The 13468-nt window shown below is 52.0% G+C and overlaps 4 protein-coding genes across 4 annotated transcripts; 2 read left to right on the top strand and 2 right to left on the bottom strand.

Annotated features, from left to right (window-relative positions):
• Nucleotides 1–77: 77 nt before the first annotated feature.
• ASPACDRAFT_109374 (uncharacterized protein) lies at nt 78–2578 on the top strand. The gene is made up of 2 exons (XM_020195381.1): nt 78–1458; nt 1521–2578. The coding sequence occupies exons 1-2, from the start codon at nt 354–356 to the stop codon at nt 2153–2155; spliced, it is 1740 nt and encodes a 579-aa protein (XP_020060958.1). The 5' UTR covers nt 78–353; the 3' UTR covers nt 2156–2578.
• A 3065-nt stretch (nt 2579–5643) lies between these two features.
• ASPACDRAFT_20320 (putative protein kinase (Lkh1)) lies at nt 5644–7637 on the top strand (the record flags this gene model as incomplete). Its single annotated transcript, XM_020198937.1, has 6 exons — nt 5644–6216; nt 6264–6342; nt 6394–6741; nt 6788–7250; nt 7297–7384; nt 7437–7637. 6 exons carry the CDS (start codon nt 5644–5646, stop codon nt 7635–7637), a joined length of 1752 nt encoding a protein of 583 aa, XP_020060959.1.
• An 861-nt stretch (nt 7638–8498) lies between these two features.
• ASPACDRAFT_38184 (GNAT family N-acetyltransferase) lies at nt 8499–9299 on the bottom strand (the record flags this gene model as incomplete). Its single annotated transcript, XM_020200410.1, has 2 exons — nt 8499–9087; nt 9187–9299. The coding sequence occupies 2 exons, from the start codon at nt 9297–9299 to the stop codon at nt 8499–8501; spliced, it is 702 nt and encodes a 233-aa protein (XP_020060960.1).
• Nucleotides 9300–12331: 3032 nt separating this feature from the next.
• ASPACDRAFT_74227 (uncharacterized protein) lies at nt 12332–13433 on the bottom strand. Its single transcript, XM_020204153.1, has one exon. It carries the CDS (start codon nt 13144–13146, stop codon nt 12616–12618), a length of 531 nt encoding a protein of 176 aa, XP_020060961.1. The 5' UTR covers nt 13147–13433; the 3' UTR covers nt 12332–12615.
• Nucleotides 13434–13468: the final 35 nt, after the last annotated feature.

Consider the following 13468-nt stretch of genomic DNA (forward strand, 5'->3'; position numbering starts at 1 on the left):
GGGCTGCGCGGCCTTTAGCGCCACGTGACGGGCCTTTCCGCCGCATTGGGTTGGGAAGCAAACCTCGTCCGCCGAAGCTCCCCTTCCCGATTTCGAAAAGCATCATCGTTGGCTTTTCCCGTCGCTTCATTCATTGCGCATACCCCCGATACCTACCACGACAAGCCTGTTCTGACTCTCTGTATGCTTTGAATGTCACTATCGATGTCGTGAAATGGTTACAGTTGGTGGCGGCGGCGGTTATCAGCACTCCGCTCGGGTTCTCAACACATACGCGACGCATCTCCAATAGACGTGACTGAGTTTGATCTGAGTCGGAAGTAAATTCATCGACTGTCGCAGACTAATTCACCATGGCGCAACCACCACCACCTCAGGGGCAACACTACACCCCAGCCTTCTCGCCCCCGGGAACCTCACCGTCTCCAGGTGCTCCGTCGCCGATACCGAATGGCGGTATTCCTCCTCCGAAGCGACAGCGCCTTTCTCCTCTCCCACAATCTCAGTCACCGTACGCCTCTCCCAGCTTCGGTACTCTGCAACTACCACCTAATCAGTCTGCTCCGTACAATGCCAATAACTTAAACGGTGTTGCGCCTCCATCAACTCCCGGTCCTCCTCCACCACCACCTCCTCCTCCTTCGGGCACGATGGGACCTCCGTCAAGACCGGTTGAGAAAGCCACGGACGCTGCTGAGTTGACTGACGTGTTGGCATCATCCGGAATCGATGTGCGTGAGGAAGAGGCCTTCCTGACCAGCAGCTACTCCGGACCAGGCGTTCAAGCGCAACAAGCTCCCCGACCTCAACAACCTCCCGCCCCGCAACAACTTCACCATCAGCCACCACCCCCACCCGCCGCAGTCAATACCTCATTTTCCTCTCAGCCATCGACCACCGGCACCGCTCCTTCTACTCCGAGTTTTGGTGACAACTCACATTACAAACCACCTACGACCCAAGACTCGTTTTACACAGAGCCAGCATCACAGCCACCCGCTCCTTTCAAAGACCCCAATGAACCAACCCGAGAGGATAGCGAAGCGGCACGACGTGCGCAGTATCACCTACAGCACTCATTCCTCTTGACCAAGGTTTTGGAGCAGAAGTTGCAGAAGCGAGGGTTTGAGCTGGGCGTTCGCATCCCCGCGGAGGGCTTATATCACCCCGTCCCCGGTCGCCAGCAACCGATCGAAGTGACGGGACCGGATGGGTCGTCTATTATCCGTTCGGGACAGACAATTCTCAATCAAACTGGCGCCCCCTTACTTGATATTCTAAGCCTCATGTCCATTGCCTGTGAGGAGCGTCTGCGCTCAGTTGTGGATTATTCTTCTACACTGGCGAGAAGTCGCCGCGCACATTCCCACGGCGTGGTTCCTGCGGACTGGAAGGATGTGGCTTCTGCGGCTAGTGTGACGAATGGGAGTGCGGAGAACCCCAGCACGCCAGCCAAACGTATGTTCGACTATCCATCGCTACTGACTCAAAGTCACTAACAGTATTAGGTCCCAACCCAGCCACGGATCAACAAGGCACGAGAACCCTACTTGAAAAGTACCGCATAATCGCGGAGAAGGACAATTATAGTGAAGACGCTCGGGCGACGAAGCGGGCGAAACGCAGTGCGAGTGCTATTCTTGGCGACGGTGTAGCCAGTCGAGCGGAGAGTGTGGATATCCCTGGCTCTGGAGCCTCAACACCTATTGGAGAGAAGGCACCCAGCATCGACAAGAAGGGGCTCACCAAGAAAGAAGCCAAGAAGTTGATGGACGCGAAAGCCAGCGAAGCTCAGCAACATCAGCAATCTGTGGAGACGGCACGGATGGCAACCAACAGCATGCTTTCTGGGCGAATGTTCGGAGCGAAGAAGTCATATTCCTGGTTGAATCGTGGATCGGCGGCAGGCAGTGGGTTTTCCACGCCATCCCGTGTTAACACGGCCACGCCTACCGCCGGCAACGAAAAGGCTGGCCGCTCGGGTGAACCAGCACCGGCCCCCGCGAAACGACTGGGGAGCTGGCGGGAGGACAAGGCGAAGGGCGCTGGGATCCAGGTTCGGGACATTGTGTTCATGCTCGAGCTCGACGGGCGTGGCCCTCGCCACGTGCAGAAAGCTTACTCGAAGGACGTGAAGGAGGATCGAGCAGACTGAGGGGAGCTCTTTGTCACTGCGCAGGATCGTGGTTTATTTGGCAAAGTAGCTGAACTCGGTGGCGTTGCCAATGATGTTTCCTTCCCTTTGATGCATGCAGCGTCTTGAGCTTTTCCTTCTCTTTCTCAGTCCCTCGTTCTTGCATTTCATGTTTTCGTAACAACTCTTATTACCCATTTTCTTTTAATCTGATTGGGACGACGCTGAACTGCTGTGTTAAAATATGACCTACTAGCTTCGGGGGAATGAGCCAAGGAATGAGGGGACGGGGGGATGATGATGTTGCTGATGAAACCCCGAATGACAGCAAAGATGAAAGCACACATCTTGTGTGTTATGAATACGTTGCATAGCCTTTGTCGTACTGTACTTTTACTTTCTGAATCATAGCACCGAACTTCGAGGTCATGAGTATCATGAGTGGAGTACCTGAGGCACCGAGGCGCAAAGCCCGGGGATTTTCCTTAGCAGGTTAGGGCTGGCTCCGAGGCCCCTGCACCCCATGAGTCTAAGTCAGTCCGAGATTCCCGTGGGGCAACATCCAACAATGGCCCGCCGGAACGCCTCACCATTCTTGGGCGTTAAATTATTCGTTTGTAGCTCAGCGCTCTCGTCTCGGTATATTACAGTAGATACCTACTTCTTGCTTCGACCCTTCTTTCCAATCAATGGAAACCTGCCTGCTGTAGCAGGTGATCTGGCATTCTAACCAGAAGTATGCATATACTAAAGAGAAGTTCAGCAGCCAGCCCACTCCAAACCCCTCCACTCGCGATGCATACATAGCAAGATTTCGACACAAGTGAAGCGCGGCCCCCCCCCCTTCCTCCCAAAAAAGCGCTCCACATCCTTACGCCTACACCTACTCATACGTAGCAGTCCGAGACTCCGAGTTAAAAAACCCGCGCAAAAGAGAAGTACCCTCACCGTCCCTTTCCCCACCGCCTCCAGGCAGAGAACTTCGGGACAATGATGTCAGAGGACGCAGGGACGGAGTAGCATGTCTGAGTAGCGTGTGGCATAACATAAATCATGAATCACGATTTAATTACGGATCCCGAGTAAGGATTTTAATTTACGGGCAACAGGCAAAATAGTATCAAGCTAGAGGACCGAAGCGGAGAGTGAGAATGAGGGAGGGAGGGGGTAATTGGCTCCGGTTTGGGGCCCTCTGGTTCCCGATGGCCCCGAATTATTGCGCTGCTGCAGCGCACCTGGCAGCGGAGATTAGCACCGAGATGGGGATGGATGGATGATCTTGCCTCGGAGGCTCAGTTGTGTGCGCCATCCTATGAGTAAGGTTGGCTCGAAGGGGTTAGTGGTCCCGTTGCGATGGGAACGAGGTCGAGGTGTTTTGGAGAAGGATGGTAGTGTCATGGGAATAGAAGTACTAGTAAGTCAGTGGTTGAAGTTTGTGATGTGAGATTAAAGGCACAACTGCAGCAGTGCAGTCTGCATGGAGCACACACACAGTACACAGTAACTAATGTGCAGTGGTGAATGTGGCAGGGACAGGCAAAGTAAGGACTACTCCGGACAGCCAAACGTGCCGAGAGTGCAGATGCTGACTGGTCTTGCTTACTAGCCGATGTCTTGCCACTGCATACTCCGTAGAAAGATGGTTATAGGGAGACAGAACAGACAGACAGCCCGAAGGCCATTATCCCTGCACCAAAGGAAATGAGAATAACAATAAATTTTCACGATGATCGCAGATTATACTCAGTATTTCGTGCATGTTGCCTTCGAATCACAATAGTTGCTTCTTCCATTTTGTCGGACTTTCATTACAGTAGCAAGAATCTTTCTTTATGTCCCTATTGTATGCATCCGTCCAGTGGATCGATCGGGTAAGAATAAGCCTAGACTTCGCCTCGTTAACTTACTTTTCTCCTCTCTCACTAAACCGTTTAGTGGGCTTTTGCTCTTTTCGCCTCTGGGGCTGATTGGGGAGGAACCCAGCGGATCGACGGGCTGGTGAACCCAGTCTCCGATCAGAAGATGACGACCCAGGTCACTATTAATTATTTGATCGGCTCTTCTCATTGTCATTCAGTCATTCTTTCTTGGGGATAAAGGGGAGGGGTCTGAGAAATCATAAGACAGCAAGATTCGCAAGGGGGAGGGAAGACTACACAAAATAAAAGTAGTATCAAAATCCCACGCGATGGACGGACTGGAAAGACTGGAAATTGAGGAAGAGGGAGGGGAGAGGGTGTGCGTGTCATAACCGACCGTTCGTCCCTTTCACCTGGTGCTCGTGCGGCAATACATTAATGATGATGATGATGTTGCTAAGGATTATGATGGACGTTACTTTTCTATCAACAATTCTCCAACCGTCCATTGTTGCCTTGGTCTTCGAAACGTAGGTATGGTAGCAACATCTGTAATCCGTAGCACTGTGATCAATTGGAATGGGGACAACTTGACTTAATTTCTTCGACTACAAGGAGCTGGACCTCGATCGTTCTCTGCTGGTAACCCCATCGTTCTCTGAGCATACTCGTACATACTCAATATCGATCCATACAACCCATCGTTCATCGCCTCCCCCATGATGAATTCAATCAATCAATAATTCCCACAACGCCCCCCGCCATTGACCCTCATGAGCGCTGTTTTGCTTACCCCTTCTCCTCTCCTCTTCTCTCCGCAACTCCATGTAATTAATTCAGTCATTGTGATTCAGATATTTGTAAGGGTCAGTCATACGCGGTTCTTCTGATCTTCCCCGACCGACCGCCTCGCCATCCATCCATTCATCCATTCATCCAGTCTGCGATCCCCACGCTGCCTCCTCCTCGTCTTCCTCCTCCATTCTCGCACTCTCTCGTTTCCCTTGCTCCTCTTTTACACTACACGTTTTGTTTTGATACCCCCTCCTCCTTTCCACAATCTCACTCTTACTGGTGATATACGACTTGGGAAACCCGACGCGACTGGCCGATTTCCCAGGGTACGATACTCGAGTCTCCCCCTACTGCGCTCGACGAAACGACCGACGAACCTACTACCAAGCACCGCCGTGACGCTGCGGACGGCCGACTACGATCCGACCACTCCCTGAACCGCCTCCTCCTCCTCCCCTCTCCCTCTCCCTTCCACAGACCCCCATCGACTTCGTTGACTCTTCTCGTCTACATTCTCATTCTCTCGACGACCGTCCGCCGCTCATCTCGACCGGCTGGGTCTCGCGTCCCCTCTTCTGCATCATGTCTACCCCTTCAACGGCTACCGCGACACACCCTTCGCACCATCAGCAACACTACGCATACCCCCATCATCAACCTTACCAGCCAACCCCATCCTACCCGACCACGTCCGCTGCAGGCACTGCTCGCCTCGTCACCTCCGCCTATCCCTATACTGTCAACCCCCCGACTACCTCTCTCCCTTTCGTCCAATCTCCTAAGACAATACCCACGGCTCCCACGCCCTCTATCGCCTCCACAACAACAACCGCTATGCCGCCTGCGCAGAACCCCATGAACGCTGTATCAGCCGCTCAAAATGGTCGGAGGAGGAAGCCTAATTGGGGCGAATTCTACAAGAACGGCATACCCAAGGAAGTCATCGTGATCGATGACACGCCGCCTCCAGAACAGTCCCAGGCCGCTTCGCGCAATCCGGCGACGGCTTATATCAACGCACCTAATGGTGCGGCGCCCCAACCGGCTAGCAAGAAGCGGCGCACCGGCCCCGACACGACTTACGATCTTGCAACCTATGATCGACCCTCGTTCTCGATCAACCCCCAACAGTATGGCGAAGAGTCCTCGGCTGAGTCTCTCTCCACCGACCGAACAACATCTCTACATACTACCGCGCCCACCTCCCTATCTCAGGGAAGCACGGGGGCTAGCAACGGGTTATATTATGAAGACGCCAACACAGGCCAAAAACGCAAGCGAGTGACCACCCGGAAGTCTGCTCGTGATGAGCAGAAAAAGAAAGAGTTGGAGGCCGCTGGTGATGCGTTCCTGAGTTACGTCCCGCCTCCGAAGCCCATCATCAAGGCGAAGGATGTGCCGGTTCCGGTGATTCGCGATGTGAGTATGGTGACTGAATTCCTCGCACAGAATAGTAGCGCTAATGGGATCTGCAGTATGGAAACAGAAGCGAGAAGTATGATGATGACGACGGCCACTACATTGTGACGCCAAATGTTCCATTGACCGATCGATGTAAGTACTTGATGTCTACGGAAGGAAGGAAGCCCAAACTGACACCTTCAGACTCGATCGTCAAACTACTGGGACAAGGTACATTCGGGAAGGTGGTCGAGGCGTACGACAAGACCCGCAAGACCCGCTGTGCGGTTAAGATCATCCGCTCCATTCAGAAATATCGCGATGCCTCGCGGATCGAGCTGCGAGTCTTGTCCACCTTGGCTTCGAATGATAAAGCCAATCGAAACAAGTGCATTCACCTACGGGACTGCTTCGATTTCCGCAACCACATCTGCATTGTGACAGATCTGCTGGGACAGAGTGTCTTTGACTTCCTCAAGGGAAATGCCTTCGTGCCGTTCCCCAGCAGCCAGATTCAAAATTTTGCCCGGCAACTGTTCACCAGTGTTGCTTGTGAGTTTCCTTGGTTGTTTATTCTCTGCAGATGCTGACTGTGCAGTTCTCCATGACCTCAACCTCATCCACACCGATCTCAAACCCGAGAACATCCTGCTCGTTAGCAGTGCATACCAGACCTTCACATATAACCGTACCATTCCCTCATCCTCCTGCGCGATTTCACGGAGCGCCCGGCAGAGACGTGTTTTGCTAGATAGCGAGATCCGGTTGATCGACTTCGGGTCGGCCACCTTCGATGATGAGTACCACTCGTCGGTGGTCTCCACTCGACACTACCGGGCTCCCGAGATTATCTTGAACTTGGGCTGGAGTTTCCCCTGCGATATCTGGAGTATTGGGTGTATCCTCGTGGAATTCTTCACGGGAGATGCTCTGTTCCAAACTCATGACAATCTCGAACATCTGGCCATGATGGAGGCCGTCATCGGGGAGCGAATCGACACGCGGCTTGTCCGGCAAGTGATGCAGGGTGGTCGGAGTGGAAGCCAAAATCAAGCTGCAAAGTATGTCTTTCGCCTTCGTTCTTTTTGATTGTACTAACCTGGAAAGGTACTTCTGTCGCCTACGCCTCGAATATCCTAATGACCAGACGACACGGGCTTCACGGAAGTACGTCCGGGCGATGAAACAGCTCATTGTAAGTTATAGGAGATGGCCAGCCTCCGGAAGCCACCACTAACCAGTCACAGGAGTTTATCCCAAGCAATACCAAGTTCCATCGACTGTTCCTGGATTTGTTGCAAAAAATCTTTGTGTATGATCCGAAGAACCGGATAACCGCCAAGGAAGCCTTGAAGCACCCCTGGTTCAAAGAGTCGTTGGTGGATGACGGTACAGAGGCTCTCCGCATCGGGGAACAATTACAACGTACCGGCCAACGTCGCCAGTGAGGAGTTTGACTTCTAGTGCAAGGGAACATTGCATGACGAACTACATGGCATAAGAGCCGGTGGCTGCAGTCTTCGAGCTCTTCTGTCGGGTATAGCTGCCTTTACGATAGATGGACTGTTACTTTATTTTGGATAATATTTAGCAGGGCTGTATGGGTTGCCCGCTTGACGATGACTGGGTATATGCAATAGGGAGGGGATTCACGGAGTCTGGTGTTTATGTTTGTGTCACAAAGCTCCATTCTATCGGACGGTGAATTATTCCCTGGTCGGTTGCAGGCCTTGACGGAGGAAAAATATTCTTTGTGGCCGCAACGAAAGGATACGATGTGGTTGATTCTGTCTCTATCGGCTTGCTCTTAGCCATCTTATCTCTTATCTATTACTGATATATTCGATACGCCTGCATTGTGTTCTGGGCGTGGGTTGAGTTATCCTTGGAGGGGGGTTGATTGTGGTAGTATCTATGATACGTGCGATACTGGTTCCTGCCTACGCTTGCCTATGCATTACTATCATTACTCATACCATACTACGATGTATATACCCCGAGTTGTCACTGATACAACTGATTGAGATGCATGATGCTTACGCAATGGTTTAGAACCAAATTCGATGACGAGGCGATAGAAGCTCACTGCTAGACTACAACAAATAGACAGCTAGCTGTCTTGCTGCTACGAAGTCACGAAGCCATGCATGACCAACAACATCTTTCAGACTCACGAACTATATATACACATATATACACATGTCTGCCCTCATCTAGAATCCGAACACATATCCCCCAAACCCCCAACAATCTAGAAATGAAGCACACAGCAGGGGCGGGGGATACTCCCAAAGAACTCCAGAAATCCATCACTTATACTTCACAAAAACATCACACCGCGTCCCATCCCCCTCGACAAACTCCTCAACGGGGCCCGCGAACCCCGTCTTCACCAGCACCCGCTGACTCGCCGCATTATCGTGATTCGTGATCGCCCACAGTCCCCCCTCCACATTCCTGGTGGCCTCCGCCCCATACGCCTCCGTCATCTGGGCCTGCAGCTCCCCAAAGAACTTCTGGCTGAGGTGCTGCACCGCCTCCGTCGCGTACCCCTTGCCCCACACATCCGGGTGGAAGATGTACCCCAGTTCCCAGCGGTCTTTGCTTGGGGAATGCTGCTGCTGCTGCTGCTGCTGCTGCTGCGAGGACGATGATGTTAATCCAGGATCATCCCGCTGGGTCGGGGCGGGCTCCATCCGCACGCCCATGTTGCCGATGACGGGGCCTGCTGCTACTGCTGGAGTCGCAGCCCCAGTCCCATCGGGAGTGGAAGATTTAGGCGTTGGTAACAATTCCCGGATAACGTAGCACGTCCGGGGCGGGTGGTTCTCCCCCGAGATGAATTTCGTCAGCCAGGTGCGGGTTTCTTCGAGGTTTTGGTCGGGGAGTTTGCGCAGGCTGGTGGTTGGGTCGTATTAGTCACGTAAACGTAGTTCTGGGGTATAGGAGTTGCTCCATACAGGCTGCAGGCTGGACAATTTAAGGGGTCTTGCTTACCTCCATCTCATAACTTCGGGCTTGTTGCGGATCTGATACATGGCTTCGAGATCGTCGGGCGTCATGGCCTCGAAGAGGAGGCGTGGGGTGGTGAAGGTTGATGGGGGGTACATCTTGTTCTTTTTTTTTGTGTTGGCGGTTTCTTGGATCTAGAGATAGAGATATCAAAGGGGAAGATGTCTGGTACACGAATATGATGAAGTGGTTTATTGTTGAATTTAAGTTGAGATTCAGGGTCCATAGACCTTATCTATGGTTTGAGGTGGGTTTTCTTATTCTTAATCTCGTGTTGGCGCACGGGTGCGTGAGTCATATTGCTTGGAGTAATTAATTCTGCTTGGTTTGCCCCATTATGACTTGGTTTTTTGAGGCAATTGGCAATTGGTGTAAGATAATGTATTTTTAGTGGATTGATGATTAAGGTATGTCTTACTTTGGTGGTTGGAGGTTGGAGTGGGGATTTGCTGCTTGTGCTACTGTGCTACTGTGCTACATGTGTACTGTGGAAGGGTCCACGCTATATATTGCGGGTGCCTGCTGTATATACTGGGCATAAATCATTTGTTGCATCAGCACTACAGTCTCTGTACTATTCAGCAGTCTATCAATGTTACCTCATTACTATTAGGATATAGGACAACCTGCGTGTGGGGTGCGCAGAACGGTGCAAGCCACAGACCGAAGCTATTCACCATGTATAGCTTGTCACTAAAAGGAGTGGAATGCCACCTTGATTCAATGGCAGCGTCTCCTATTGTCTTGTCGTGTTAATATGTCTATACTTTCTTATTCGCAGTCACCTTTTGATCAGGCTATTGCTTACTTATATCTTCTCTTCATCTCTCCGGTCTGCTTTCAACTTCCTGTCTCTCTCTCTCTGTGTGTGTCTCTCTCTCTTTCCTGTCTCCATCTCCCATTGACCAGTCAAAGCTCCCTCTTCTACATCTTCATCTTCAACCAGTCAAGAATATCCTTACAACTTTCATATCCAGCTTTAGCTACCCCCACTCCAACCTTGGACACATGGTTTATCATCTTCACACTCCATGTGTGCTGCCCCTAACCACAGACTCTACTTCGCCGACGCAAAAGGTCTTGCGTACCTTGCAACGGGCCAGCCTACAAAATGCACACACCCAATTTGTATCACAATCATACAACCTATCATCTCTTCAAGTATAACTCCCAAGGAGGAATAAACAGCCCTACCCTCACATTCCATGGCCAAAGTCTACAATCACCACTACAACATCATCATCCGCAGCGTCACCGAAGTCTACAAGAAATCGCAGGGAATTGCACGGGGGTCAATTAACGTGCCGATGTCCACAGGACGTGGTCGACTCGCTGAAGGCATGCATATTGCAGAGATAAGGGTGAAGTTGTTCATTACGAAGCCTCCCAAGTAAGCTTTCCTCAGCCTCCACCGCCAAAGATAGAGACTCATCTGTGAAGAACGCAGCAGAGGCAGTGAAATGCGATGCCTAATACTAAGGCCCGGTTGGCATCGGCTTGCTGTCGGTCCGTCTGGTCTCGAATCTCGGCTTGATTGAGTTGATTGCTGGTCTTGAAAGAATGCAGCGACAGCTACAAACTGGGGCGAGGAACTTTCCCAATTTATGCACGACGGCCATATCGCAAAGAACACGAGCGAAATCAAGATTGGCTGGCAAGCTCAGTTGGACGGCGAAGCCGCTTGGGCGGAACTTTCAAGGGGAGAAGAAGCAGAGCCGAAGCGCTAGGATGACCAGCCTGCAACGCGCGGGAAGAGAATCCTTTCGAGCATGAAGTTGCCTTGGCTATCTAGTCCTGGCTCTGAGTTTTTCATCTAGGAACGTGCCATGGAACACGCTGCAGTGTGTGTTGGTGGTTTTCTTGCCTGTACAGGATATGCATTTCAATTCGCTCAAACCACAAGATCTACCCATGGGGCTATACAGGACCCAGACGATATGACGGTGAATGACCACAGACAGCCGATTTGCTCTCATACGCGCGGCGATGGGGTACCGGGAGGTGGCTGAGCTGTTGCTCTATCCGCCTGATCCTGAGATCGTGATGGTCGAGGCCTCTAAACCCTTCTTATTCTCTGAGCCACGAACAACCGCATCATCACATTGTTCGTCGGTTGCTGGAGGATACCGAACCGCAGGTTTCTTTCCGGACTTTCGAGGGAGTACCCGTCTCACTTGTGCGTCATGGCCTTGCGCGGCTGGTTGCTGGTGGCCATGGTATTGATTGAGTCGAAGGCGGAGCTTATCATGCTTCATCGCCGAACGACTTCTGAGCAATTGAAGCGGAGTGGAGTCTCTGCACTTCGGGCAGTACAGATATCCTATCTTCTACGTCCGGGTAGGAGTGCAGTGAGCATTCTCCAGAAGAGTTGCAGTCACAACATCGCGATAGACTTCAATTTGAACATGCACAGTGGCCAGATTGACTTCTACATTCAGATTCGCGGATTGCGATTCGCCAGCCGCCTTCAAGCAGCACGCAGACTTTCGCTGGAAACAAGCATTGAGGGTCGCTATTCTTCAAAAGCTCGTGTTCAGGAAATGAAGGCTAAGCTACTAGTATCTCCTCCCCTCGCAGTCCAACTCCCACAATCCACGACCTGCGCACTTTTCTCCTTGAGTGGAAACTGTCACCAGAAGTTACTGTCCCCGAGCTGCGTGCGCTCATGCGTTCAATATCCGTCAGCTGAAGCGTGGCATCCTCGTTTCTGCAGACTCGTTGCCGGTTTGTGCTGCCCGCGTTGCTGCGGAGACACTTGCCTTTCTGGTAGCCCAACCGTCCACTACGTATGGGAACAACACAATAACCTTTCTGACATCCAAGAGATACTACACCCTATGTGGCTCAGCCATGGCACAGGCTCAGAAGTGGCTATCTGATACAGCTACTGATAAATCCAAATGGACCAAGCAACGCTGGTATTTCACTGAACTTTATTGGACTTCCGAGCTGGGCTTTATCAGACCAGCCAGCGATTGCATAGACTCGATGCACAGATGGAGGCCGTTTGACTTGTCTATACCGCTGGAGAAACAAAACATGGGGCCAATAGCTAGAAGCGTACGGCCCATGCTTTGGAACGTCTCGAATCTCAAATCCTACCCAGCATCCGTTGACACCACAATTTGTTCTAACGGTGCAGCATCCGCAGCCCCGGGATCTCAATTATAATTTGAGCCAAACTCCAGACGCTACACAAACAGTGCATTCATCGCAGCATACAGCCCTAATACTATCGATACAAGAGCCGGGATATTAAGAGAGAACCGTTCTTCTCAAGTTCGGAGCTGACCTCACTCTATCAACCTCCTTCCTTCAACTAAACGTTAAACGAGGAAAGTCATAGAAACCTTCACAAGTACTCATTCTCATCTCAACCAAACAAAGAGAACACAACAAGCCCCATCATATGTACTATAAACGCGAACTTCTATAAAACTGCACATGCTGACTTTCATACCCCAGCATGCCGAGTTCTTCCAACCGAGCCAAAAACTCCCCCCACCAATCCACCGTATGCGTCTCGTGGATCGACTTGTAGCTCTTCTCCCCAGCCCTCCCATTCCACCGCAGAAAGTAGACCAGGCACTGCGCCCCGCGATAGCCCCGGAAGTCCACAGCACCAGCACCACCAGCACCAGCACTAGTGGTGTCAACCAACCACCCACACGTCCAGTCAACCAACTGGTGCAGCGGGAGCGGCTCGATCTCCTCATACGGCTGCCCGGGGAAGCAGCCGCGCAGACTGAACGGTCCATCCCTGCGCGAGATTTCTTTTCGTTGGGACTCGGACAGGTGGCCGGGGAAGTAGACCATCAGGAGTTCGAAGTGGTCGACGGGGCCCCGTTCGTCAGGGTGGAAGGCGCAATACGTGTTCGTTGACGAGAAATCCAGCAGAGACAGTTGCACGGATCTACCCTGTGTCAATCGTCCGAGGAGATCCATCAGAGAGGTGTAGTCGTCTGAGTCAATGAATTTGGCTCGGGTGGAAGCGTGGCTCCATTCTGGTGGTCCTCATCAGTATCTCCCCAAAAGAAGGACAGCGGACGGGGCAGGATCGACGAACCGATCATGAGATATTCGGTGTTCGGAGCTTCGAGGGAGCGACATCGCTGGAGTCGGAGGTTGATGGTGGTATATCCCCGTAGCTGGTCGAAGAATTCGTCGATCGCATCGGTCTGCTCGGCATGGTCCCAGATGAGAGCCGGGGTGATGGCGATCCAGTCGAGGAGACATGACCAGCCGGTTCGAGTGGGCTCATTTAGAC

Source organism: Aspergillus aculeatus (genome assembly GCF_001890905.1).
Source record: "Aspergillus aculeatus ATCC 16872 unplaced genomic scaffold ASPACscaffold_1, whole genome shotgun sequence".
In the NCBI taxonomy this organism is placed as follows: domain Eukaryota; kingdom Fungi; phylum Ascomycota; class Eurotiomycetes; order Eurotiales; family Aspergillaceae; genus Aspergillus; species Aspergillus aculeatus.

Excerpts from the sequence above, each read along its gene's own strand:
- ASPACDRAFT_74227 (XM_020204153.1), bottom strand. The coding sequence starts at position 13,146 with ATGGATCTCCTCGGACGATTGACACAGGGTAGATCCGTGCAACTGTCT.
- ASPACDRAFT_109374 (XM_020195381.1), top strand. The coding sequence starts at position 354 with ATGGCGCAACCACCACCACCTCAGGGGCAACACTACACCCCAGCCTTC. Across the intron at positions 1,459-1,520 it reads CCCCAGCACGCCAGCCAAAC|CCACGGATCAACAAGGCACG; the intron begins GTATGTTCGACT and ends GTCCCAACCCAG.